We start from the raw sequence: 25,761 nt of genomic DNA on the forward strand, positions 1-25,761 counted from the left end.
TTGTCAGCACATCAATTGCTTAAAATAGCACTTCAGACACTAAAGCTCTGACATTGAAGTGCCACTGGAAAACATCCAAGTGGCCTGTAAAAGAGGCATATTGTAAACTGTATAATCTAAGCTTTTTTCATTTTTTAGAAATATTTTAAACTGATTTCTGAAAAACTGAACTTTATGAAAAAAATTTTAAATTGTTATTCATAAACCATAGAATGCTTTTAAGAAGGAAGTTGCAATGCTTTGGCTAAAAATATGGATTAATTACATTATAAATGCAAATATTTAATTTAGTTTACTGTTTTCATAAATTTATTCAGGGCAATTAGCCATAAGTAGATACAAAAGACAAGGGAGGAAGTTCCATCAGTAGAGTGCAAGGCCAACACCTTAAGGGTCTGGGCTTCTCTACTTTTTCCCTACCTCATGTCTTTTTAGTTGCTTATATGTCTCCTGGCAGGGTCCACAACAGGACTCAGGTGTTCATCTTCGATTTAAATGTCTTTCTAGTAGTGGTCTAAAACTTGAAGATCTACACTGGAAGCAGAAGGCACTTGCTATTGTTTGTCTTCCTTCTAGCTGGCAGGGGTGGGGAGGGGAGGAATCTCTGCTACTGCACCTTCTAGAGATGTATCTGCTGCAAGAGGAAGGAATGAGGTGTTGTTTACTATATACCCTCTCCAGTAGCCTCTGTGAATAACTCCACTGCCTGTCTCTGCTCCTATTTTCCTAAGCAGCAGCATTATTAAATTACGATAGTTCTTTCATTTCCTTGCTGTTTTCAAGGTTCTAAATAAAAACAGTGAAACTAACTAGTCTTGTTTTGTTTTTACTGCTCTCCTAGCCATTCAAAGTGTTTCCCTTGTCACTGGGTCTCTTTTGAATCTGATTTGTGTGTGCATTCACTCTATCTTTTTTGCTTGTGTGTGTTACAATAGCTAGTCACAACAGGGAAAGTCAAGGACTTGACTCTGAACATCCATGTCTCTTGTTTTTAATGGCCTTTAACGTCTCATCTGTTGTATGCATCACCCTAGCAACTCCAGAAAGATGTTTAAGAATTCCTGAAAAAGTGTACTTCAGAGTTGAGTAACTTGGTTAGTTTTTAAACGACTTTGTCTTGGTAAGATTTTTACCATCAAAAGTTAGTCAGCGTGGTGTATGTATCTCCACCCTTTCACCTGTCGTGTGTTTGGCAGCAGCATGTTTACAGCATAAAACATACTGTGTATGTTTTGTCTGGTTGCCACTTGCAAATGAATGTTCTGCTTAATCATCATTTTGTACCTTGATAGAGATCTTAATTTTGTTTCCAAATAAGTGGTAGTTCTTGCATACTGCTAAGTAGATATTCTTCACTGGAATGCTTGTATGCATTGCTTTGTATACGTCGGTACAAAGAAAATCTCTTCTGTCTGTGAAACATTCTCAAGGATTCTTGCTGAAATAAAATATTGGAAAGGAAATTCTCCTTAACAAATTTAAAATGTGAACAGTTTAAAATACTACTTTATCCATAAATATTAAGTTTTTGTAAATTCAATTAAAGTACAGTAAAATAAGTGAATAATTAGGGGTAAGAGAAAGCAAACTAGTGTAGTAGACTAAATACTCTATTTTATGGTTGAAATAGGGGTACAAAAATTATTGAAGGCACCTGGAAAAAAGGGGAAAAGCAAATACACCTTTTGTAATATTTCCCAGTGTACCTCCATACTGTAAGAGTTGAGCATTTAGAGAAACATATAGGATTTCTAAATTTGCTATAAAAACAACAAGGCACATAGTTTTTGAAAAAATGTAGTACCAAATTTGTTAGAAAAGTGGTTTCAAAAACAAGCATCCACTGAGCGGTACTGTAGCATCTTCTGTCTTGCTGTTTTCTGAATTTAAATTTGGCATTCAAAGTCTTTTTTATTGTACTATCTATACATGCAGTCGTATATCACAGTATGGTTAACTTGCTCATAGACAAATAAAAATTCACTCAGTGCAGGAAACAGAAATGGTACTGGATATATTGAATATCATTTAAAAAAAAATTGAGTACAATGACTTCATTAAAGTTGTACGTAGGCCCCAGGATTGACTGCTGTAGGCCCCATGTTGTTATCAAATCTATTTCAAACCTACTGGTTTACCTTAATTAGTAATTGAAACCCTCTTAGTCTAAACTGAGAAGGGAGTTGTGTGCTCAATGTAAGTTTCAGTTTTGCAAGTCCTCTAGTCTTGCATTATAACTGCTCAGTTTTGTCTTTGGGGGAGTGTTACCCGCAAAAATTCTGTTACTCACACTCTAGGAACACCCACCTTTTCCCTTTTCCTGGGGCTCAAGGTATAGCACTCTTAATTTAGGTACCCACCCTTTCACTTCCTTAAACTCTGCGGCTTTGTGGAGTCTTTCACCAGTGAAAGAGCCTTACACAGTAATATCCTACTTAACCTCTCTTTATTAATAATCAGCAAAACACCATGTACAGGATACACCAGGGGTCCGCAACCTCTGGCATGTGGTTCGCCAGGGTAAACACCCTCCCAGGCTGGGCCAGTTTTGTTTACATGCTGTGTCGGCAAGTTCGACTGATTGCGGCTCCCACTGGCTGCGGTTCGCTGTCCCAGGCCAATGGAGGTGGTGGGAAGCCGTGGCCAGCACATCCCTCGCCTGCGCCTGGCTTGACAGCCAGTCAGGATCAGGTCATCTGGGGGATTCCAGTGTCTGCACGGTGCCATTGGCAAGATGTTGAGGTCTGGCAGCTCTAATCTTGGAGTTGGTTTCCAAAGAACTTCCTTTTGGACTCAAGTTTCACTATATAAATTGGAGTCTTGCTTACCTATACCCTAATCATTTTATTAAAGTTTTACTAACTAATCCTGACATAACAAAATTCTCTAACCAACCATATCTCACCACCTTAATTACACCTAGCAAAATTAATTATGTAACAGACAGAAACCATCAAAGAGCCAGACAGATCATGCAGACAAACAATAGAGAAGTGGAGACTTTAAAGTTAAAACAATAAAGTGAGGCTTTCACAACCACAACTACTGATAAGTGATTTCTTGCCAGACAGAATGCTATCAAACTAAGTTTTCTTTAACCATCTTAAGATCTGGTTCTTTATGTAGTGACAGTGGATGCTATTAGGACAGGATCTCCTTAACAGCCTGATGTTACATTCTTTGTTTTAATGTAATTTAGATGGAATGTGAGGATGTGACTTTCTGCTTCTCGGGTAATGACTGCTGCTCTCCTATTATGGCTGCAGACAAAGGCCTTAGGCCTATGGTGACCAGATGTCCCGACTTTATAGGGACAGTCCTGATTTTGGGGGCATTTTCCTGTATAGGCTCTTATTACCCCCCACGCCATCCCGATTTTTCACCCTTGCTATCTGGTCACCCTACTTAGACCTTACAATATGGCTACAGGAAAATGCCTTATCCTTACAGTAGGGAAGTATCCCATAGTACTTCTGAGGTCAGTAACTACTTTAATTCCTGAGACTGATGTAAGAAATCCTAAGAAATGGATCCCAAAGTTAAATAGTAAAGATGAGACAAAAGCTTGTAACAGTTGAGCTGCGAAGAGTGGTTGTGCTACCAACTATCAGTAGTGCCAACTTGAGCTTAGCCTATACCTCCTGATGCAGGAGCCAAGTTGAATTAAAAGTACCACCACAATTGAGTAAAGGGTTTTTGTGTGTAGGTGGAACTCAAGTTAGTAGCAACATAAGTTATAACTTGAGGTTAAGTCTCCAGTCAAGGCAAGTATGAAGTGCCTACATCGCTTAATCAGCAAAGAATCCTGTGACACCTTATAGACTGACAGACGTTTTGGAGCATGAGCTTTCGTGGGTGAATACCCACTTCCTCAGATGCATGTAGTGGAAATTTCCAGGGGCAGATATGCCAGCAAGCTAGAGATAATGAGGTAGTTCAATCAGGGAGGATGAGGCCCTGTTCTAGCAGTTGAGGTATGAAAACCAAGGGAGGAGAAACTGGTTTTGTAATTGGCAAGCCATTCACAGTCTTTGTTCAATCCTGAGCTGATGGTGTCAAATTTGCAGATGAACTGAAGCTCAGAGTTTCTCTTTGAAGTCTGGTCCTGAAGTTTTTTTGCTGCAGGATGGCCACCTTAAGGTCTGCTATAGTGTGGCCAGGGAGGTTGAAGTGTTCTCCTACAGGTTTTTGTATATTGCCATTCCTAATGTCTGATTTGTGTCCATTTGTCCTTTTCCGTAGAGACTGTCCAGTTTGGCCGATGTACATAGCAGAGGGGCATTGCTGGCATATGATGGCGTATATTACATTGGTGGACGTGCAGGTGAATGAACCGGTGATGGTATGGTTGATCTGGTTAGGTCCTGTGATGGTGTCGCTGGTGTAGATATGTGGGCAGAGTTGGCATCAAGATTTGTTGCATGGATTGGTTCCTGAGCTAGAATTCCTATGGTGCGGTGTGCAGTTACTGGTGAGAATATGTTTCAGGTTGGCAGGTTGCCTGTGGGCAAGGACTGGCCTGCCACCCAAGGCCTGTGAAAGTGTGGGATCATTGTCCAGGTTGGGTTGTAGATCCTCCAACACATCATCAGGGGGTTTTAGCTGGGGACTGTATGTGATGGCCAGTGGAGTCCTGTTGGTTTCTTTCTTGGGTTTGTCTTGCAGTAGGAGGCTTCTGGGTACACGTCTGGCTCTGTTGATCTGTTTCCTTATTTCCTCGTGCAGGTATTTCCTCGTGCAGGTATTGTAGTTTTGAGAATGCTTGGTGGAGATTTTGTAGGTGTTGGCCTCTGTCTGAGGGGTGAGAGCAGATGCGGTTGTACCTCAGTGCTTGGCTGTAGACAATGGATCGTGTGATGTGCCCTGGATGGATCGTGCGGTGTGCAGTAATTGCACACTGCACCATAGGAACTCTAGCTCAGGAACCAATCCATGCAACAAACCTCGATGCCAACTCTGCCCACATATCTACACCAGCGACACCATCACAGGACCTAACCAGATCAGCCATACCATCACTGGTTCATTCACCTGCACGTCCACCAATGTAATATACGCCATCATATGCCAGCAATGCCCCTCTGCTATGTACATTGGCCAAACTGGACAGTTGCTACGGAAAAGGATAAATGGACACAAATCAGATATTAGGAATGGCAATATACAAAAACCTGTAGGAGAACACTTCAACCTCCCTGGCCACACTATAGCAGACCTTAAGGTGGCCATCCTGCAGCAAAAAAACTTCAGGACCAGACTTCAAAGAGAAACTGCTGAGCTTCAGTTCATCTGCAAATTTGACACCATCAGCTCAGGATTAAACAAAGACTGTGAATGGCTTGCCAATTACAAAACCAGTTTCTCCTCCCTTGGTTTTCAAACCTCAACTGCTAGAACAGGGCCTCATCCTCCCTGATTGAACTACCTCATTATCTCTAGCTTGCTGGCATATCTGCCCCTGGAAATTTCCACTACATGCATCTGAGGAAGTGGGTATTCACCCACGAAAGCTCATGCTCCAAAACGTGTTAGTTTATAAGGTGCCACAGGATTCTTTGCTGCTTTTACAGATCCAGACTAACACGGCTACCCCTCTGATAAATCGCTTAATGGTACTTGCATGCATTAGTCTTTTAGGCGCTTTTGAAAATTTTATCCTTGAGCTATTTTGTAAATACAGGTATTGTATTTGATTTTCAGCAGCTGTTCTAGGAATCATGGTTTAGAAGCTGAAAGATTCCACGCACATTTCAGTGGTTGTGCTTGGCTTCTGGAGGAGGAAGTTAACTGGTCTGATTTTTGGTATAATCCAAATTACTTTGAATGTGATTACAAATTAGTGGTAGAATGGTCATTAATCTGAGGTTCAGAAAGTCCTGTAGATGTCATTCTTAAAGTATAAATGGATTAGCAAAATATCAATTTTAAAATAATCCTAAACAGCTGAGTAAGCACTCATATTACTATTTTTAACAAATTATTTAGCAACATGCATTTTCCAACAGATGTCAAACATGGAAATTGTTATGCAATACTACCGTTGTAGTAAATGACAGAATTGGGTGTAAAAGAAATTAAAAAAAAAAAAGACGTAAAGCTTCCTAATTGCTCAAAAACCAATTGGATGGTGTATAGTTGATGCACAGGACTGCTTGTCAAGAAATTTTGGATCTCTTCCTGTTTTTGCCACAGTCTTAGGTGACACTTCAAATTTCATACAGGAAGTGATCTGTGCTTGGTTGAAAAATGGGGATAGTACAACCTTATCTAATAGATGTGTTGAGTATAAAACTTTCCCTTAATGTTAGTGAAGCATTTTGAAATACTTGAATGGAAGGAGTTATAAGTATCATGATATAAAATACTGCATTAAAAACATAAAGAATCGTATTTAGTTATTTTTATTATTACTGTGCAGAAAATAGTTCCTATTTGGCTGTTGAATTTATCCCTGATACTTGAAAAATTAATTTGTATTTAAAATTGGCAACACTAGTAGAGTTATCTAAGTGGCCCTTCTGCTTTTGTGGATAGCTCTGAGATGAAGGAAAACTGTAAGTTCCTTGAACATCTTTAGCACCTGAGGTAATTGGGACAACAGGATTGGAAATTAAATAAAATAGTCACTATTTTTTACAATTCTTATTTTAACATGTTTACAGTGTGCCAGGTGCTTTTCATACTGACAGAAAGATCCTTGCTGTGGACTGTTTAAGAAGACAAGCAGTGTACAAAGGATTGGGGAGAAGGATACAATCAGAACATGTACAGCAGTGGTTCTCAACCAGGAGCCCCAGGGCCACCAAGCAGGGCCTGCGTTAGACTCGCTGGGGCCCAGGGCAGAAAGCCAAAGCCCCACCACATGCGGCTGAAGTCCAGGACCCTGAAGCCTGAGCATTGTAGCTTTACCAGGTAGTTGCCCTGCTTGCTACCCCCTAATGCTGTCCCTGGCTTTTATATGGAGAAAACCAGTTATTGTGGCACACGTAGAGTTTTTATAGTATGTTTGGGGGCCTCAAAGAGAGAGGTTGAGAACCCCAGTGTACAGTATATGTTTAGTTGCTGTGGGCTTTTTTTAAATATGAGACTGCCCCAAACTTGTTCATTATAAGTGGGCTGACATCTTCAAGGCATCAAATACCTCCACCCCCTTTTCTGTGAAGGAGAGGTTACAGGCTTTATTGATTAGTTCATGGAAGATGCTCGATACTTGAGGAGCAGTGAGGAAGAGGGTGCAAAAATATATTGGCAGGGTGGTGGGCAATGCGTAAAATAAGTAACTAATGAGAGGAACAGCTGTGAAGGTACTTAAAAATGAGGACAAGAGTCCTTAATCTGATGTGATGGAAAATGAAGAGCCAGTGAATGGAATGAAGCAAATTCAGAATGACGCATGAGGAGGAGGTTGTAAAGACTGGAGATGATGGAGATAGAGTGAAAAGTCCGCTGTTAGAAACATGACAGAGAGAGAGTCTGTGGACACAACCTTGGGGTGTGTGTGTGTGTGTGTCTTTCTACCCCACCCAGTTTTATGGGTGTGTGAAAATATTCCAGTTCAAACACAATGAGGGAGGGGTTATTTCTGAGATCTTATGTACAGTGCCTGTTCTGCAGTTGATAACTTTTTATATGTAACCTTATTACCTTTACTCTCCACCATCCTTCCTTTCCTCTCTCCTTACTGTTTGATACTCCCTGCATTTTGTTTCAAATTAATTTTTAAATTCTTTGAGGCAGAGACCATAAATCCTATCTGTTTGTGCAGTGCCTAGCATAGTGGACTCAAATCTTGATTTAGACCTTGGGTTGGCACTGCAATGCAAAATCTGTTCTTTATAAATGAGACACTTAAAAAAAAAAAAAAAACAACAACCCTACATTAAAAACACTATTAGGGTTGCAAAATCAAGTACTTCAGAATTGGAAAATGCCAGAATTAAGTTTGCCAGTGTGACCTTAATTTGGCCCTTTTGTGCATATGCATTCTTATATAGTTTTTAATTATGTTCACAACCTTAATAATCCTTTAATATAGCTTTTTTGTGTGTATTTTCCTTGCTTTTTAAAAAAGCAAACTGAAAAAATAGATGTCATGACTTGGCATTATATTGACACCCACGTGGGTTATCAGAATGGTTGTAGCCTTTAGATCCACCGCACAGTCATCTGTCATTTGAGCTAATAGAGTAACTGGTAATAGTAGTAGATTGTCATCCTCCATGTGGAGTAGCAATAGAGGGGAATGGGACACTTTACCTGTGGGTTTCAAACACTAGCTAACAGCTGAAGAATGGTTCTAGTCCAGGCTCTGGAGGAAGAGTGTGTGTTGAGTTGGCACAGACCGTTCTGTCTGTTCTCTCACCCCCCACCCCCTGCCAAAGTGTGGCCTTTCTGTCCTGGCCCCTTCAACCTGTCCTTGTCCTTGTACTGTCTCCTTCCCACTCCAGGCTCTTGGGCACAGTCTCATTCTCTTCACCTAGTTAGTTCGAGTTTCCGCTCCTTAGGGTTCTCAATCCAGTCTTCTTGCCCAGCCAGTGTCAGTTCTCCCCCAATTGCTTGACAGATCTGTCTTCCCTCTCCAGCTACCTCCTTCCTTCCACCCCCCTGGTTCTCAGTGCTAATCTTCATCCCCAGCTAGTCCCAATCCATTCCCGCTCCCAACTCAGACCCAATCTATTTTCCCCTAGCTTCGTTCTCTGAAACAGCTGAACCACTTTGGCTGTTTTCTTAAAAATAAGTGCAGCCTGAGATAGACACTGTAGAAAATTTCAGCTGTTAAGTGGTTAGTTTTGCAAAGTCCTAAGCAACTGAAAACAGGGTATTATAGTGGGATCTGTTGGACAACCTTAGCCTGTGCTACACTAGAAAATTAGGTTGGTTTAACTATGTTGATCAGGGGTGTGAACAATCCAAACCTCTGATGGTATTGTTAAGCAAACCTAAATCCCTTTGTAGACAATGCTAGAATCACAGAAGAATTCTGTCAACTTAGCTACTGCCTCTCTGGGAGGTGGATTACCTATGTTGATGGGAGAACCCCTCCTGTTGGCAGAGGTGGTGTCTACACTGAAACTGCTATAGTGCTTTATTTGTAGACAAGCCCTTAATAAGCAATAAATTCTATGTGTGTTATGTGTGCGAGCACAGCAGTATTTTAACTATTGTTAACTCTTCATGTCCATAGTTGGATCATAGAATAGCTAATGACTTGGAAATGTAGCAAGTCCTAATTCTTAGAGGGACCAGGATACTTTTCTCAAATTCATAAATAGGTGCAGAGAAGGGCCCCAAGGCTTACTAGAAGATTAGAAGATTTATGCTGAAAGACTTCAAGAGCTTCATTTTTTTAGCCTTCAAAAGAATACCATAAGAGGCCTAATTAATATGGAAATATCAATGTCTCCAAATAAATACTTAAATAAGAATCTAATCATCTTACATGAGATCACCATCTGAAGCTGGTTAGAGAGAGGTTTAGAATGAACATTGTGAAGAATAGGCGCATCATTTTCCAAGATGATGTAGACCTGGAACAAGCCACCAGGGAAGGGAGATCATTTTAGTAAATTCTACTTAAGAAAAGGCTAGCTAATTTCTAGTGATATTGTCAGATATGTCTGATAAGCAAGCAAGGTTTTCTTCCTAATGCATGTACCAGTGATTCTTGTTAGCTTTAAAGTTCACTGTGTTTGTGTTGTATGGAACTATGAACTTTTTAGAAAGATCATCTGATCACTAAAATGAAAGTAAGAGTATTAGAGGATGAGTGTCAAGAGATGAGCAGGATTGCAAACTAGTCGGGAGTCAGGATTTGCTTGAAACTGGGGGAAATTACTAACCGTATACAAAGTTATTGTACAATTTGTTGAAGTATGATCTTGTTTCTTTGACTGTGGGAAATAGCTAATAAAACATCTTTATTCTGAATGTTGGCATCTGATAATGTTTAGAATGTTACTCTTATTTTTAATACTGTTCTGAGCTCTTGAAAACTTTTGTTTTCCCTGTAAGCTAATATAAACAGCTCAGTATTTTCAATTGTATGTTCCTCAACTCTGTGTGCCATTTTACCTGTCTCCTTTTTTTTCAAATGCGTTCTCAAAACTCTTAAGTCCCAATTAACCTTTTATTGCTGACCTCCTTTCTAGTCATACTGGCTTGCTTTTCTGTTGTTGTCTTCCTTTACTGTGTTTGTCTAAGTTAGATTCTAAGCTCCTGAGGAACCTTGTCTTTTTATCATTTGTAATGTACAATAGACTCAGATGGCACTGTATAAATGTAGTACAGTATTAATAAATTTGTGTAAGAAATATATTTAAAAGATCTTTCTGCATGCAAAAGATGTGCATTTGATCTGCAGTTCAGTATTACAATGGTATACATGTCTCAAAATGGCTTATGCACAAAGATGGAAGCTGTCTTCTTTGTTAAACCAAATAGTCCTGTATAGTATATTGACTAGTAATTGGATGTGCTCTAATAATTTAATATAGAGTTAAATTATCCAATGTCCTTTGCAGGTGCCCTTTGCCAAAACTCAGCTTATAAAAATTCATCAGAAATATTTGCTTGAAACATGGTGTGTTGGTTAGTAGCCTATGGAAACAAAATTTTAGTGTCGCTATGTGAAGAATTAAAGTGAGTGATTTCAAGTAGATTTGCTAATTTAAGTCAACAGAGGAAGTTGGCGAGTGTTAATTCAGTGTTGCCTTTTGAATTGAGGTGAAAGAACTGACACTGGTGTTTCCATTTTGGGAGTGATCATGTATGCATAACTGAAGGCTTGGGATTAATGACAGTCATAAAAAGGCTTGCAAGTTGCTGCATTTAAAATAGTCTTTGGTTTGGTTAGTTTGTATGCTTTAGGTAGATGGGTTTTGATAACTTTTTTTTTTTTTTTTCCCTCTTCCAATATTGTGTTGGGTACATGATGGGAACGGTGGTAGGTGTGCAACATGTAAGAGAAGTGAGGGCGGTGCGACGGCAACAAGAGAAAGTAATCAAAAGAGTTCTGTATATAATTCTAACAAGTTACATTACCCTTAAATCATGTAGAGTCCCTGAGATAAGCAATAGAGCGGGGTTGGGGTTAGTGGACTTCTTCCAAAATGCATAGTTTCTAAAACTATTGGATATTGCTAGACTATTGGATGGAAGTGCATATAACTGCAGACATGCCGTTTCCTAAAGTTGTACTCAGCAATTATAATACTAAGTGTGTTTACATAAACTTAATGCACAGTAAACATATCCTCTGGGCATACTGAAATAAGGTTTGGGAAAGATGGTGTTTTGCCTTCATTTATGGGAAGTCAGGTAAGTGAACAGATGCTGCTGCTGCTTTCATTTATTTATTTTTTTTAAATGAGTTGTGTAGTCAGTAAAGCAGAGTACTTGGACTTTCTGAATTGGAGGGGAGCAGGTGGGGGTGGGGGGGCCGCAGCAGTGCAGAGGTGGAGAGAAATGGAAACACTCTCAAAACAAAGGCCAAAAAAGCCCCTCTTGATCTATTACGGTAATTACTGTTGCCTAACTAAAATTCTAAGGTTCTGGAACCTAATTCAAGGCACTTATATAACACTGCTTTTTTCCTGTGTGTGCTCTTTTTTTCATATTATCAAACCTTTCAATTATTGCACAGTAAAACATTACATTTCAGTGATCAAAACAAGCAGTAGATTTCTTCTGTATTTGCATTAGTCATTTCTTTGTCCTATAAAGGTTAATGAAATCAATTTAAATAATTGGTTTTTCAGCACAAAGCTTACTTAAATACAAGTAATAATAAAAAACAGCTGAGGCACAATAGCAAAAAGGTTTTGAACAATGCCTTTTAGGTTGTATGTTACTGAGCATGTGTTAAGCATTTGTGTATATAGTATCAGAGGGGTAGCCGTGTTAGTCTGTATCTGTAAAAGCAGCAAAGAGTTCTGTGGCACCTTATAGACTAATAGAGGTATTGGAGCATGAGCTTTCCTGGGTGAATACCCACTTCGTTGGATGCATGTGGAAAAACAACATCTCTTGCCTCATAACCTAAGCTGTGCAGAACGCAATGCCATCCACAGCCTCAGAAACCACCCTCACACATGCATCCGACGAAGTGGGTATTCACCCATGAAAGCTCGTGCTCTAATACGGCTATTAGTCTATAAGGTGCCACAGAACTCTTTGCTGTTTTTGTGTGTATGGTTATTCTGTATAAATCTAGAAAAAATTATATTTTTCTAGGTGATGACTTTATGATTTTGTAATTTGAAATTCGTGTTCCAAATAGAATTGCACACTAATTGTGTGTATCAAAACATTTAACAACTCCTTGTTTCTTTCAATAGCTGTATGTCTGCTTTTTTGAATCCACTTTTTTTTTTATTGGCAGACATGGAAAAGCAATGTTAATTATGGAAGGGTTTGTTTTTGGGACTTTCCTCATAGTTTTCTTAATTTATAAAGACTTCTTATTTGCATGGTTTTGCTTTGAAAAGCGCTTGAAGAGTAGTAAATTTTTAAATCCCTTTTTTAAATGCTATTACTAGTAGGGTCTACGTTTTTAATTTTACAAATTATTGATCCTGATCCTGCAAACACTTTAGTACATAATTGGACTCAAAAATAATCCCATTAGCTTCAGTGGATTACCTGTGTGCATAAGTGTTTGCAATATTGTTTTGAAGCAACGAAGACTTATGCCACTAAGGTTTTTATAAAATCTTTGTCACTTCAAAACAATATTGCTTCAATGTAAACCATGAAAAGCTTAAATTTTACAGTTCATTAAAGTTACTGAGAAGGTAACATTTTCAAACCGTAAAGTTAGCATGGGCCCACTCAGACCTGGGGTGTTTGAAAGGAACTGGGACCAGTCTATTAGCTTTTCCTCAATGTAACTGTTAGGGAGACCAAGTTGCTGTAGATTGTTTGTTTGATTTAAGTTTAGGAAAACGGAAGTTAGATGCAGGACACTTTTAAAAAAAAAAAAATTATCCATTCTTAATATATTTTTAACACAAGGTATTAAATTTATATGGCAGAGAACCTGTGCTTCCCTTAATAACTAAAAGATGAAAAATATTTAAAATTAAAATTAAGCCATCTCTCAAAATTGGACATCTCAGACCAAAACAGGCCCTCATAAACTGGTGCTTTGGTAAAACAGTGGTAAATATGCCATCCCCATTTCAGTACAACAGTTGGAAATATTAAGTATCCTAAATCACTGACCTTCAGGCTACAGAATTTCACTTTTATTTCTCTCCTTTCTAAAACTGAAGTCCATCTTTGAACTTTCTTGTCTACTCAGCCACCCCAGTATCCAGCCATCAAAGAATATCACCACATCAGGTGCAAGGAATTTGATTACAGGTTACCCTCACTTGCAATAGCTCCTCCATTTTAAACACTCATTACTCTTCCTCATGTAATACTTGACTTTCCCCTTCCTTGTGTCACTGTACATATCTTCTCTTTCAGTCCCTTTTTACAGTCACTTGTTCCTCTGAAAGCCCGAGTCTAAATAGGGTGGGAGATGGGGAAGAATGGCCTTATTTCCTGTGTCCACAGTCTGAGCATTGCTCTTTTGCCATTCTGTGTTTGACTTCTTCTATAGTTTTTATATATGGCAAAATATGGTACTTATGTAAGCTTCTGCATCACATGCATTCATGCCGTTGTTCAGTATTTAATTGTGTAATATATTTAAATTTTTCTCATTTATAGCTTTAGATTTAGCTATTTCAGTTACCCAAATAAGATTATTTGTAAAAACTAAAACACAACTATAATATTTGTCTTGTGTTTTTATGATTAAAACTGAAGTCTGTTATCCTCACTATATGCCCACAGACCCACTCCTTCCTGGTTCCTCTTACTTCAGGGCCCACTCAGTCATTGCTACAGCTGCCTTTAGTTTAATGTCTGTGGGTTTATCATTGAATAAAATCTAATTTTTTTTATCCAACTTCATTTAATTTTTTCTTCAGCTTTCTCTTTTTAGAGTAGAAGGGAGGAGTCTGAGTAGAGCAGTAGCCTAAAAATAAAAACTTCAAAAAGATAGAATAGCATAAAGAACCTGTTAACTTAGTTTAGTTGTGTGCCTGCACAGAATTCAACTCCATTACTGCACCTTGTAAGGAAGCAGAAGAGTGCAGCAGGAGGAGTTGATGTAGTGAAGCCAATAACTCGGACATATGTTAATACTACAGAGGTGGTAACATTTACATACATAATAATTCAGAGCATGTTACTTTTTGTTTGCTTTGTTCAGCTGAGAAGCAGACCAAGGTGAGTGGATTGCAGCCAAGAAAATGTTGGTATGTTCCACCATCCTCACTCAACTACAAAGCCTTTTTTCTCCTATCTGTTAATGCTTATCTAAAAGCTTCTGGCAGGTACCAGAGGCAAAACTCAATAAAATTTGGCAGTACGTATCCCCCTTCTAAAATCCTATTTTGGACCTAAACTCTTAAATTTATAAATGGTGTGGAACTTTTCTCTGCAAGTTGCTTCAGACAGTTCTGACCTATGAGTCTGAGTATCTTTCTCTAATTTTCACGTTTATTATTTAATAATAGTAATAATAATAATAAAGTGTAAGGTCCCCGCTATCTGTAATTCTATATTCTCTTTGGTTGACTTGGTACTTTGGGCCATCTTACATTGTCACTTCAGACTATCACAGTGGCACCCTGAGACTGAATCAGTAGAAACCACATTAGTCCGCACTTCTTTCATTTAGTAAAGACATATCATCCTTTTAATGAAAGAAATTCTATGGACAGTACCACCATGGACGACAATTACTCCAGAAGCCTACGTCAGAAGCTGAGGATTTCAGTCTCTCTATTTAATCGATCAGCCTAACATACTTGATCTCTGCAGTAATGTGTCGTCAAAACATTGTTTAAAATGGCAAGAAGGTCTCTCCTTCAGTTGTCACTATTTCAATTTGGTGTAAGAACTGGGGAGGGCTTAAAGTGCAAAATTAGTATTAGAAGTATTAGTGTTAAAATTTTGCTGGCTTCTTGGAGAAGGATCCCTGTTTATGAGACAGCCAATGTAAACAGTCCATTTCAACTCCCTTTGGAGAAGCTTTTTTTTCTTTAGGTTAGTTTCTCTCTTGCTTTCATTAAATACTGGATGCAGATGTACATTTTGCTGACATGTCTTTTGACTTCAAAGAACCCTTTGAACTTAGATTGGTGCTAGGTACGTCGACACAAGAGAGGATTGCGTCCTCCTTCCAGTATTTTATAGTGTCTCTTCTCCTTTCACTTAGAGTGCTGTGAACCAACACCTTTCCTTGCACAGATTCCTTTTAGAAAGCCAGTCAGACTCTTGCCTAATTTGTGATGGCCCTTGCCTGTAGTGTTTCATTTTCTTAACTTCCAGTTTGGTTATAATTTTTAAAAGTAATTCTATCTATTTTTTTTTATGACTTTCCTTGGATGATATTTGTTCTGGCACCAGTTTATCTAGTCCAGACTTGGAAAAGTTTTCCCTAATTTGGGGTGACTTAAGTGGGAGGATGCCTCTGAAAATGAAGCTCAATATGTCTCACAGTGGGCACTCAAAATTAGAGACACTCAGAATCAGATGCTGCTTTTGAAATACTCAACCATAGCTACTTAGAGGCAAAATTTTGCTGGTTAAATGGGAAAGAAATTATAAAATGTTGATATTTGAGAACTCTAGGGTGCTATTCCTCTCTTGCCTCAAAGAAATTATAGGCTACAACTTGGAATAAAAAGCAAGGAAGGAGAAAGAGTGAGGAAAAATTCATAATTAGATTTGAACTAAAACGCCCATGGAAGGATTTAATTCCCTCTGAGCACTTTATTCCTATCTGTTTGTGAAATGGTGATTAAAATATTTTACATTTGCGAATCACTGAAGACGTTAAAAAAAGCATTGATTTAAAAGCTATAGTTTTAGTAAGTTGATTAAACTCTTTGAACTGTGTCACAAGTCAAATTATTACTCGTGTTCAGAATATAATGCTTTCGTTATAGCTTTAAAAATTAAAAAAACCTTCAAAGATGACTCTGCTCTGACTAGTTACATCTTACTAGACTAGTCCCTTTAAGTGTACATACATTTTAAACTCCTACAATAGGGTATGTATGTGATCCTTTAGAATGGTAGGTAGTAGCAGTGTATGATCCTCTATCACTGAGAGAAACTTCATTTTCAGATTTAGGGCCCTATTACTCATTGTAGGATCCCTACTATTTGTATTCTAATGGTAAGTTCCTAGATCTACTGTGTCATTACATTCAGGACTTCGGAGCTGTGCTCTGGCTCTGCTCCAGTTCCAGGCAAAAACATGCTGCTCTGTGCTCCAGTTCTGGGTTCCGCTCCAAAGCCCTGATTACATTCCTAAACTCATGTAACAGAAGTCTAAAGCAGGGGTTGGCAACCTCTGGCACGCGGCTGGTCTGGGACGGCAAACCATGGCCAGTGGGAGCCATGATCGGCCGAACTTGCCGACGTGGCTGGTAAATAAACTGCTGACCCTTGGTCTAAAGTAAGAAGAAAATATGAAATATTAATGTGTAAAAAATTGTTTTTCTTTTGACTTCTTTGCATATAATTAAAAATGAGAAATTGGCAGAAGTAATTGTCAAGCATAGAAGTCTTTGCTTAAAATTAATGTTTGCAGACATAGGCACTGCAGTGTGAGGCTAGAGTAGTTTTTAAATAGTTGGTAAATAGGAGGGTATTTGAACTAACTGCATTGAACAGAAAGGAAGATTGTCGCCTTCCATCGTGTGCATGGGAGGCCTGAGTTAAATCACAAATGCCACAACATTGATGCCAATATTTTGACTAATCCTCAAAACTAAGTAGAGCCCTAATCATACAAGAAGCTCCATATAGACAGAACCTTAAGCCTGCACAGAACCTCATCACTCAGTAGTGCTCTGCCTAGTTATTGGGTTCTGCCAGGATGGAGCATATTAATGCAAACCTTTGGACCCAGTTCGAGGCAGTGCCACAGAGTCTTAAAGGACAACATTATTTCTAATGTTTAATTATTAAAGTTTAATGATTAACAACTTAGAAATTATGGAAAACTTTCCTTAAAAAAAAACAAAACAGTTTCGGCTATGGGACTTTTTATCATTTAATAAATGAAACTAACTAACTTGTTAGTTAGAGAATCTAAAAACTCCAAGGAGTTCATAAATGTATAAAGGTGTTAACTTCATACTGCTGCAAAATATTTTCACTTGTGTTTTTGTATTTAATGTTAGCTGCCTGTTTGAGGTTGTGTGAACTGTTATAAGCGTGGATCGGCGTAACATGCTGTCTTAGCAGTCGCTGTGTGATTCTATCTAAGGAACCTCTTGCATTGTGACTTGTAGAAAATGGATGCATGCACTGACATGTTTGTTGCAGCACAACATGTCATGTTTATTTACTACACCTGAATACTTGAATGTAACCCCAGTCAAGTTCCAGGTTAACGCATAGTAGAGCAATGGTTCTCAAACTGTGGTCTACGGCCTATGGAGAGTTGGCTGTTGTCATTTCTAGCTGCTAAAATATGTTAATGCTTTCCTTATAGGATGACTTAAAGTAAGCAACAGCTACAGTGGCTACATGGGTTTTAAGAGATTACAAATGGGAAGGGATGAGGGTCTGTGTGGTTGTGAATGACAGGGAGAAGATGGTCTATGAAACCAACTCTGTCCACTGTGGGGAAAGTTTGAGAATGCTCATATAAAGTATATGCTAATTGAAATACCAAAAACGTAAAACACAGAAAATATCTGTTTTCTTTAAAGAATTATGCTCTTTGGTAGTTATAACCTTTTTTCCCCCAATTGAAGTTAGTATCAAGGTTCACTACGTGTTCCGTACACTTTTAATGTGAGAGCAAGATAATTTGCCTCAATGGTTAAAAAAAACAAAAGTAATCAGATAATTTAAATGTACACATTTTTTAACACTTCACTTTAATAAAACTTTCCACTGTAAACGTGGTTGGGGTTAAACATTTACCTCCCTTGATAACTGATTTGCTAGATTGTTTTACATGTAAGTGTATGTAAGCAATATGATCGTTTTGTATTTTTATACTTTCTTGGGTTTGAGAGACTTTCACAACAGAAAATATTTTAAAACATAAAATCATTTAATAAGTATGTTTCTACTGCGTCTTTCTCATTTTCTCCTAATTTGCTAAACTCTCTTAACATGTGACTTGGATGAATGGAGAAATGACTTCTTCAGAGGCAGCAGCGAACATTTTTCAAGGAAATTTCTGGCACCCTTTTCCTTAGAGACTGAAAGCATCCTTCATGGCAGTTGCTTTTAATTCAATGTGGAACACACCCCTCACCCTACGAGACTGTGGAACAGACTGTTCAAAGGTTTGAGAGCAAACACATACTTGCTGTTGGTAATGAAAGGCAAGCAATTAGTGTTTATTCTTTAAAATATAATAATGGGGAAACAAACAACAAAGCAGCAGCAAATTAAACACAGTTAACACCACTTTCAGAACAGAGTGGAGAGATTTAAGAGATTTTAATTTCTAATGGCAGTTGTTAAAAGATCATAATGCTGTGTCTTGATATTAAGACATATTACTAAAAAGAGCAAACTTCTGATTACAGTTAGCTGAATACTTGAGACTTCTGAAAGCTACTGAGTTTACATTGTACCTTCTCTGTAATGTATTTGAACTGATTGAAGTGTAATGTAGTATTGTCACTTTCATTAGGCCCCTAAAATTAATTGCTATGATGATTTTTCCAGAAAGGTCAGATGGGATGGAACTTTCCAAATGCTTATCATCCACCCTTTGTTTTTGTTTTTCAACCATCTCATAACTATTGTAGTGGGTTTTTTAAATAAAGTAGTCCCTGACTCTGCAGCTGTATTAACACAGGCAGATGCTTGCAGCTGTGCAGAGTCTCATTGATTTCAATTGAATTCCCAAGGAATGTAAGGGTTTGCCCAACAAGATCCCATTGGAGGACCATAGCTTTATTTGGTACCTCATACATAAACAAGTTGTATGCTTGTCTCATGGGGATTGTGTGTACTGCATTATTTTATGTGAAATGCACAAATAAGAGGTCATTGCTTTTTTTTCCCCAAGTATTTCCCTGCTGAACTGACCACTTGAAAAAAACATTGAGGGAGTCTTGATCCTAACAGCTGGTCTTACAGTAAGTCACTTTTTGGAACTATGGGAACTACGATGTTGACCATCTGATTTAAAGCGTTAAAGGAAGCTCAGAGGTACATGAAAATATATACCCTTGGGTTGCAGGAATTGACATGAGATGGTTATTGCTAATATAATTCTTGTATAGCAAAAAAGTAGTGACAAACTATATAGTTTAATTGGCTAAATGCTTAAGGGATATCCCGTTTAATTATCATTAAGAATTATTAAAAACTTTATCTGGGCAAACAGCTTGTTAGAGTAGCTCAAGTTAAAAATTATAATAATTCTAATTTAAATATTTCACCACATAAAACATGTCCTAACTTTACAGCCTCAAAACATAACCTTGGGCATGTGCTGGTGATTGCATTGCAGATACTTAATGAAGCAAAACCTATTTCCCACAAGTTAGCTTAACGAGCTGAACCTGAGTTGTCACATGTACCTGCATTTGCTTGCTTTTTTTTGTTTTAACAGCACTTTCATGCCCAAAGCCTATATTATGGGTTCTTTTTCTTTACTTTGGAAGGGACAATTCAATATACATTCACTGATTAAAATAGTCTACCTACAGAAATGGGACAGAGGGGAACAGCTCAAATATCTTAGGCTGGGATTTTCCTGCACTTCGTTCTAGTTTCTTTCACTTTATTTTTGTGGTAGGTAGGAAGCTATTACTATTAAAACTATGAGGAGAAAATATAAAGTAGATCTATAATTAATTTACATGTAACATACACTTAAGATTTAGAAATTCCTTATTTAGGTGTATCTTCTAGAGTTTGTCTCAAAACATTTACTTTTAATGCAGAGCTCTCCCAGTGCAGGTTGAAATTTTAATTTTAAAATTTTACCCTGTAAGAAAAACATGGAGTCAAAGAACCCTTTCTAGTCTTAGTAGCTTTTAAATGTCTCACTGAATAGTAGCCCTTCACATCTGATATGGGGAGCTGGGGTTACCTTCAGAATCTTCAGATAGAAGATTTTAATTAAATTAATGTAAACTCATATTTTGAAGCAAGATCAGCCTGTAACTTAGTTATATTCTTAAGGAAAAATAATTGAAATAAAATAGGTCAGAAAATTAATATGAAGCTCCAAAGAAAGTATTTGGCAAACATAGTTGTCAAGAATTCAGTTCAAAGGAATCTGTGCATGCAGTAATCATGCAGAAAAATGTTCAGATAAATAGAATAGTCTTTGTGATCAAAAGGGCTAGTAGTCTGTTGCATGTTTGGTTGGGTGCTAGAGGGAAGCATTGTTTTCTCAAGAGGGAAGTTCTTTTTATCTGCCCTAGACCGTGTTCATTTTTGTCAATCAAGACTTAAATGAAGGAGAGGGTCCTGTGAGATGCATAAAACCATCTAAGATATGGTTAATCAGACTTTGAAACCCACATCATTAAGAAGGGTAAGTTTTTGGTTTTTGGTGCAAATGTTATTTTTTTCTATGTTTTATAGTTCTACAAAAGTAATGAGCCTAAGGTAGAAATAACTGTATGTGTGTGTTTGTATCTGTTTTGTTTGATTTTATATGGCTTAACTTTGTTCTCTGTAAGTAACCTAAAACAAGTGCTAATATTTCAACAGATACAGAATGACTGAGTCTCTAACATTGCACACTGGTATGCCTGTGAAGAGGCATTACCAAAGTTAATTATGTCTAGTGCAAATGCTGGGAGGTCTGACTGAGCAAAGCAGGTAGGTGAAAGATGCTTGCATGGAGAAGAGATGGACGGGAAGTGAGTGTAAGAAGTAGTTTTATTTAAAAGAAATAGAAAACTCTGCCTGAATTGAGTTGGTGAGAATTTCCTTACAAGGAAAGACTAAAACAAGAGGCACTCAAAATAATTAGTCTTGTTTTAAGTCATATTTTGGGGAAAATATATATAGATATTAATTTCTAATACTACAAATAATTAAAATATATGTAAATTTGGGGATTTAGTCCAGTAAGGAAACTTAATTAAATCAAAGAACATTCTGAGAATGTTAAATGGCTAAATTATTGCAGAACCACTTCAAGAATATTCAGTACAACTGAATATAGCTTTGACTGAGTTCTGTGGGAAGGTCATCAGCTTTACTTTATGTACTGTTAATATCTTACATGTGTAATAAGCTGGGTGAAATCAACAACTTCTAAAGTGTGGCTCTATTCTGAAAAATGACTAAAAATTGAACCTTCTTACTAGATCTTGGGCCCTGATTCTGTAGTACATAGTGCCATGGGCACACTGCTCATTTGCAAGCTCAGGGCTTTAAATTGTTCCCCATATGTATTCAATCATATCTGCACACATTAGACTAAAATAAGCTTTTACCACTTTGTACTCCTGTTTGCAGAACCAACACAACTATGAGAACATCAAGAATCTGCTTGTGCCTCAGCAATAAGATTAAGTTCCAGTTAGGCAACTGGCATAACTGAGTGCCCAAATCAGCTTCATCCTTTATTACTGGTAAAGACAAGGAAAGAATCTAGCTTAAGTCTCATATTCCAGGCTGAGATTGCGAGGCTGATAGGAAACAATCTTTTCCCCTGAAAGTTGAGAACATTTGACATGGAACACAATAAACATGGAGCCACACAATGCCGTCAGTGAGTTTCTTTTCAAAATAGGATAGCACTTACATTTTTGGGTGAATGCTACAAAAGTAGTCTATTTAGGATTCTTTCTTTTTCGTGCATAGTGTGTAATTCTCCACTAGCATTAATGGCAGTGATCTATATTTACTGAGAGTAAGATGATTATATCTAAGGGAGACAAACTTTCTTCGCTTTTTGCTATATTTGAGTTCTCCAGAAATTACAAACATTAGAGGAGAGTCATAGAGAAGAGCAGGCGTAAATACCAAAGGAGAATAGAGTAGCAAAATGTCATCTACAAAATTCAGTTTGAAAAATGCTGGTAGCCTTATTGGAGTGGTTACCCTTCACACTGCTCATTCGTAGCACAAAAACTTGGAACTTGACAACAGAAAACTGGTTGAAAGACTAGAGAAGGGTAGGAGAAATGTGAGGATTCAGAGTATTGAGTGGAAAATCAGCAAGATACAAAATAATCGAATGTTTTTTAAAAAACACATAAACTAATTGCAGGTATAACTGAATCAAGCACTGAATTCTGAGAAGTAAAATGAAAGCCCCTATTAACGTAAAGAAATTGCAAGTTTTGCGCAATAATTGGAGTATGTTAAGGATATATATCTGTATACCTTCTTTAAAAACAAAACAAAAAAGCCACTATATCTTTGTTTGAAAAACAAATTTTTTTTACCAATTCAAATATTTTCCCAGAACCACTTGAGGCTTAGAATTTCCTGAAAACGAAAGAGGGTAATTTATGTATGTATGTATTTATTTTACAGGGGTCTTATTAGTGCCAATGAGATCAGACTATTAAAATCTGGTTTAAAATGCTTTGTTAACTAGGCTGCTGAAGTTTTCTGTCAGCTACACTTGGCATATAAACTTTGAAAGGAAATAAAACAAAAGAAACAATTTAAAAATCCCAACTTTAATAGCCCCTTCTACTAAGGATTTTAAAATACGCTACCTGTAAATTAAAATGACCTTTAAAAGCGAGATTTTTGGACCACTATATCAATGATGTGGTATTTTAAAAAAAAAAAGCCAAAATTATAAGTGTTATCAAATAACTACATTTATGCATAATAATTCTTTCATTAATTATTTGTTATAATCAATAATACATGATTCAGCCTCATTACTCGCATGCATTTACTGCTCCCATGCATGTTCTCTTGACTTTAAAATAGGCAAGAGAAATATACTTCAGCTTTGTGCAAATGTGACCCAAAAATTGATTGATTGGTAGATGGAAACTCTGTGAAACTCTTAAATTAGGATGGTCATCCAAGGATTGAAAACTGCACTGGCCCAAGAGGTGCTATATTCAGTGCTAATTTAATCAAATAAATATATTCTAATCTGATATGGTCCACATCATTTGTGGCAGAGCTCCCAAACTGGTGACACAAATACCCTGCTAGAACAAAATGGTAAGAAACCAAAGCTTTTTACAAACTGGAAAGTTGCAATTCTGAGCATTCTGATGGTATATAGCATTAGTTTCTTTTCATGGTAGTCTGTGTGATATTTGACCTTAAAATCAGCTGTTCAGGTTATCATTTTGCTTCTTTCTTCCTCCATTGTAATGACTGTTATCTCAAGAATTACTGATTCTAGAAATCAATGTTTTATGCCATCAAAATCTATTAAGGCGAGGACACTTACACTACTGATTAGTCCAGTGATCAGAAAGGGGGGGAAAAATCATTTCTTGGGGTCTCATCTAGTCTCACCTGTTGCCAATGTGTGCTTGTTCTCACAGTACATTTCTAGAACTTCATTCAGTGTAATTTAAATGTCTGAAGAAAATGTGCCATTCACCTCTTCCTGTGGATGACTGTTCTATAATCTAGAAGATTTCCTTGTCAGGACATTTTCCTCAATAAACTAAATTTCATTCTATTGCTCCTAATTATATCCTCTTCAATCACCTTAAATTCCTCTCCTTGCTTGATGTTTACACCCTTCAGATGTTACCATGTTCCTTTTAGTTGTTGCTTAGCTAAGGTGCACTTATTTAGTTTCTGTATTTTTTCCATGTGTCCATTATTCCAGTGTAGATAAACAGTTAGATTGTACATTTTCTGATTTGAATCTAATTTTATTTCCTGCTCATACCTTTCTAGATCTCTTTATCCTTTTTCTTTTCTCCTGCTATTTGTAATACCTCCCCATTTAATCTCTCTATATTTCATTAACATTTGGTTTACCTTAACTCCAAGATCATTACTGAAGATGTAAAATAAGATAACCTCACTGATTCTTGTGACCATCCCGAGGGAGAGTCAGGATCACACATTAGGTTTAATTATTTGAGACATCTACAAAAATAATTTGCTTTTAAAATATATTAAAATTGCTTCTGTGAGACATTTTGTGCCAAGTTTCAGCCTTATGCATGTTTTATTCAGCTGCGTTATAAAACCTCTCAAAGTAGGTTTATAAAGGAAATGCTAACAGACCCTTAAAATGTAGCTACTGTATTGTTCAAAAGCCATTTTGCCATTCAACTTTAAAAAAATAAATAAATCAGTTTTTCCATAATTAGGGTCAATAGCCAACAGAACTCAGTGCCAAGCAATCATTATGATATGTCCGTTGTTGTTGTTTTAACAATTCATGTATGTTTCATGTTGGTGCCAAAAGAAGACATTTACTTTGCCAGGATTTAATCTGCTGGTTTGGTATTTGTGTACATGATTTTGAAAACAGCTTTTTTTTAGCATAGGCAGGTCAACAAATCCTGTAGTGGGTTTTCAGCCTACTTGCAGTCCTGGAAGTAGAACCAGACCTGTCAATAACTGGAAGTAGGATAAAAATCTCTTCTCCTATAGAACCTGCCCTTTTACTTTAGCATCTGTAGCTGCAGATAGGTGGCTCATATTTCACTGCTGCAGATGATCAGTTACATTTTTAAACAAAGCAAAAGAATTCAGTGGATCTAGAGAGCTAAAATACATCTGCTTTAGCAGCTGGGTTTCTGGAATTAGACCTTTGCTGAGGTACTGCAGCAGTGTGCACTCTGACAAATGCTGCTCTCATCATGGCAAACAAATGAAGAAAGGAAACGAGAAGCTTTTCTGCTTATGCTCCTCTCTACTTATCAAATGCATCTCTGGGGATTTCTGTCTGTTTTCCAGACAGGGCTTCCATAGTGGTTGTGCACAGTCTTGTGTAGGCCACCTTTGTGGGGTTCTGAGCAGAGCTATGAAAGATAAACAGTTGCCACTGTCTCCCTAACCCCAAGAAGCACTGAGTGACAGTTGACCCTCTTCTGTTGGGGGCAATAGAGTGAGACCAGCTCAAACAAGGCCTCAGAGGGAGCTGCTGCACTCCCAGAGCCCTCATCAACAATAAAAGTAGTTAATCATGTGGAGCAACAGCATTACCTCTTGCGTCTCCACAAAAGGCTGTGAAAGGAAGACGACCGGCACGCGGTACAGCCGGTGGACCAGACATAAGGCAAAAAAGGGCACCATAGACGATCAGTCTACTTTTTAAATCTGTCATGCCCATCTACTAGAGACTAAGTCAGCCTGTGTTTCCCTGATGGGGTTGTAACCAGGGTGTTCTCTCTCCAGCGAGGAAGAGCCCAACACAGTCCTCCACATTAAAGGAATCGGCAAATTCTTTTCATAGTAAAGATCTACCCTGCTGGCCTAAGCACATTCCAGTATCTTGCATCTTACACTGGCCCTCATGAAAATAACTCAAATAGGGGCAAGAACATAAACTTCCCTGGATAAGCACATACCCCAAAGGTAGAAGGAACCATGTCTGTGTCACGCCTAACAGGAATTCAGGTGCATCAGAGCTAGATCTTTTCCTTCTGTCCCTCCAAATCTGAAAAAGGGGAAGCAGGACAAAGGAAAGGCTAAGTAAAAAGCACCATCCCACAAGCTTCCAAAAAGATGCAGAAGAATCTAGCTGTCCCCAGCCTGGCAACACATCTATATAGCAGACTCCAACCAGTGTGACAGTAGGAG

General features: G+C 37.8%; 1 protein-coding gene across 11 annotated transcripts in view; it reads left to right on the plus strand.

The window, feature by feature from the left end:
- TSC22D1 (TSC22 domain family member 1) overlaps positions 1-25,761 on the plus strand; it is a 131,185-nt gene that overhangs the window by 16,283 nt on the left and 89,141 nt on the right. For 2 of the 11 annotated variants that reach the window (XR_004000774.1, XR_004000775.1), the window contains exon 2: positions 6,663-6,912. The exons of 4 other annotated variants lie outside the window; for them this stretch is intronic. Coding sequence is in view for 1 of the 7 variants with exons in the window: in XM_030565589.1 (XP_030421449.1) it covers positions 18,220-18,319 (100 nt within the window). In the remaining 6 variants the exon portion in view is untranslated. Of the gene's footprint in view, positions 1-6,662; positions 6,913-18,219; positions 18,384-19,108; positions 19,179-20,477; positions 20,591-20,769; positions 20,881-21,525; positions 22,220-25,761 lie in introns of those variants that run through there. 5 more of the 11 variants (XR_004000786.1, XR_004000776.1, XR_004000777.1 and 2 more) reach the window with 5 other exon arrangements.

This window comes from Gopherus evgoodei, chromosome 1 (genome assembly GCF_007399415.2).
Source record: "Gopherus evgoodei ecotype Sinaloan lineage chromosome 1, rGopEvg1_v1.p, whole genome shotgun sequence".
Lineage (NCBI taxonomy): Eukaryota > Metazoa > Chordata > Testudines > Testudinidae > Gopherus > Gopherus evgoodei.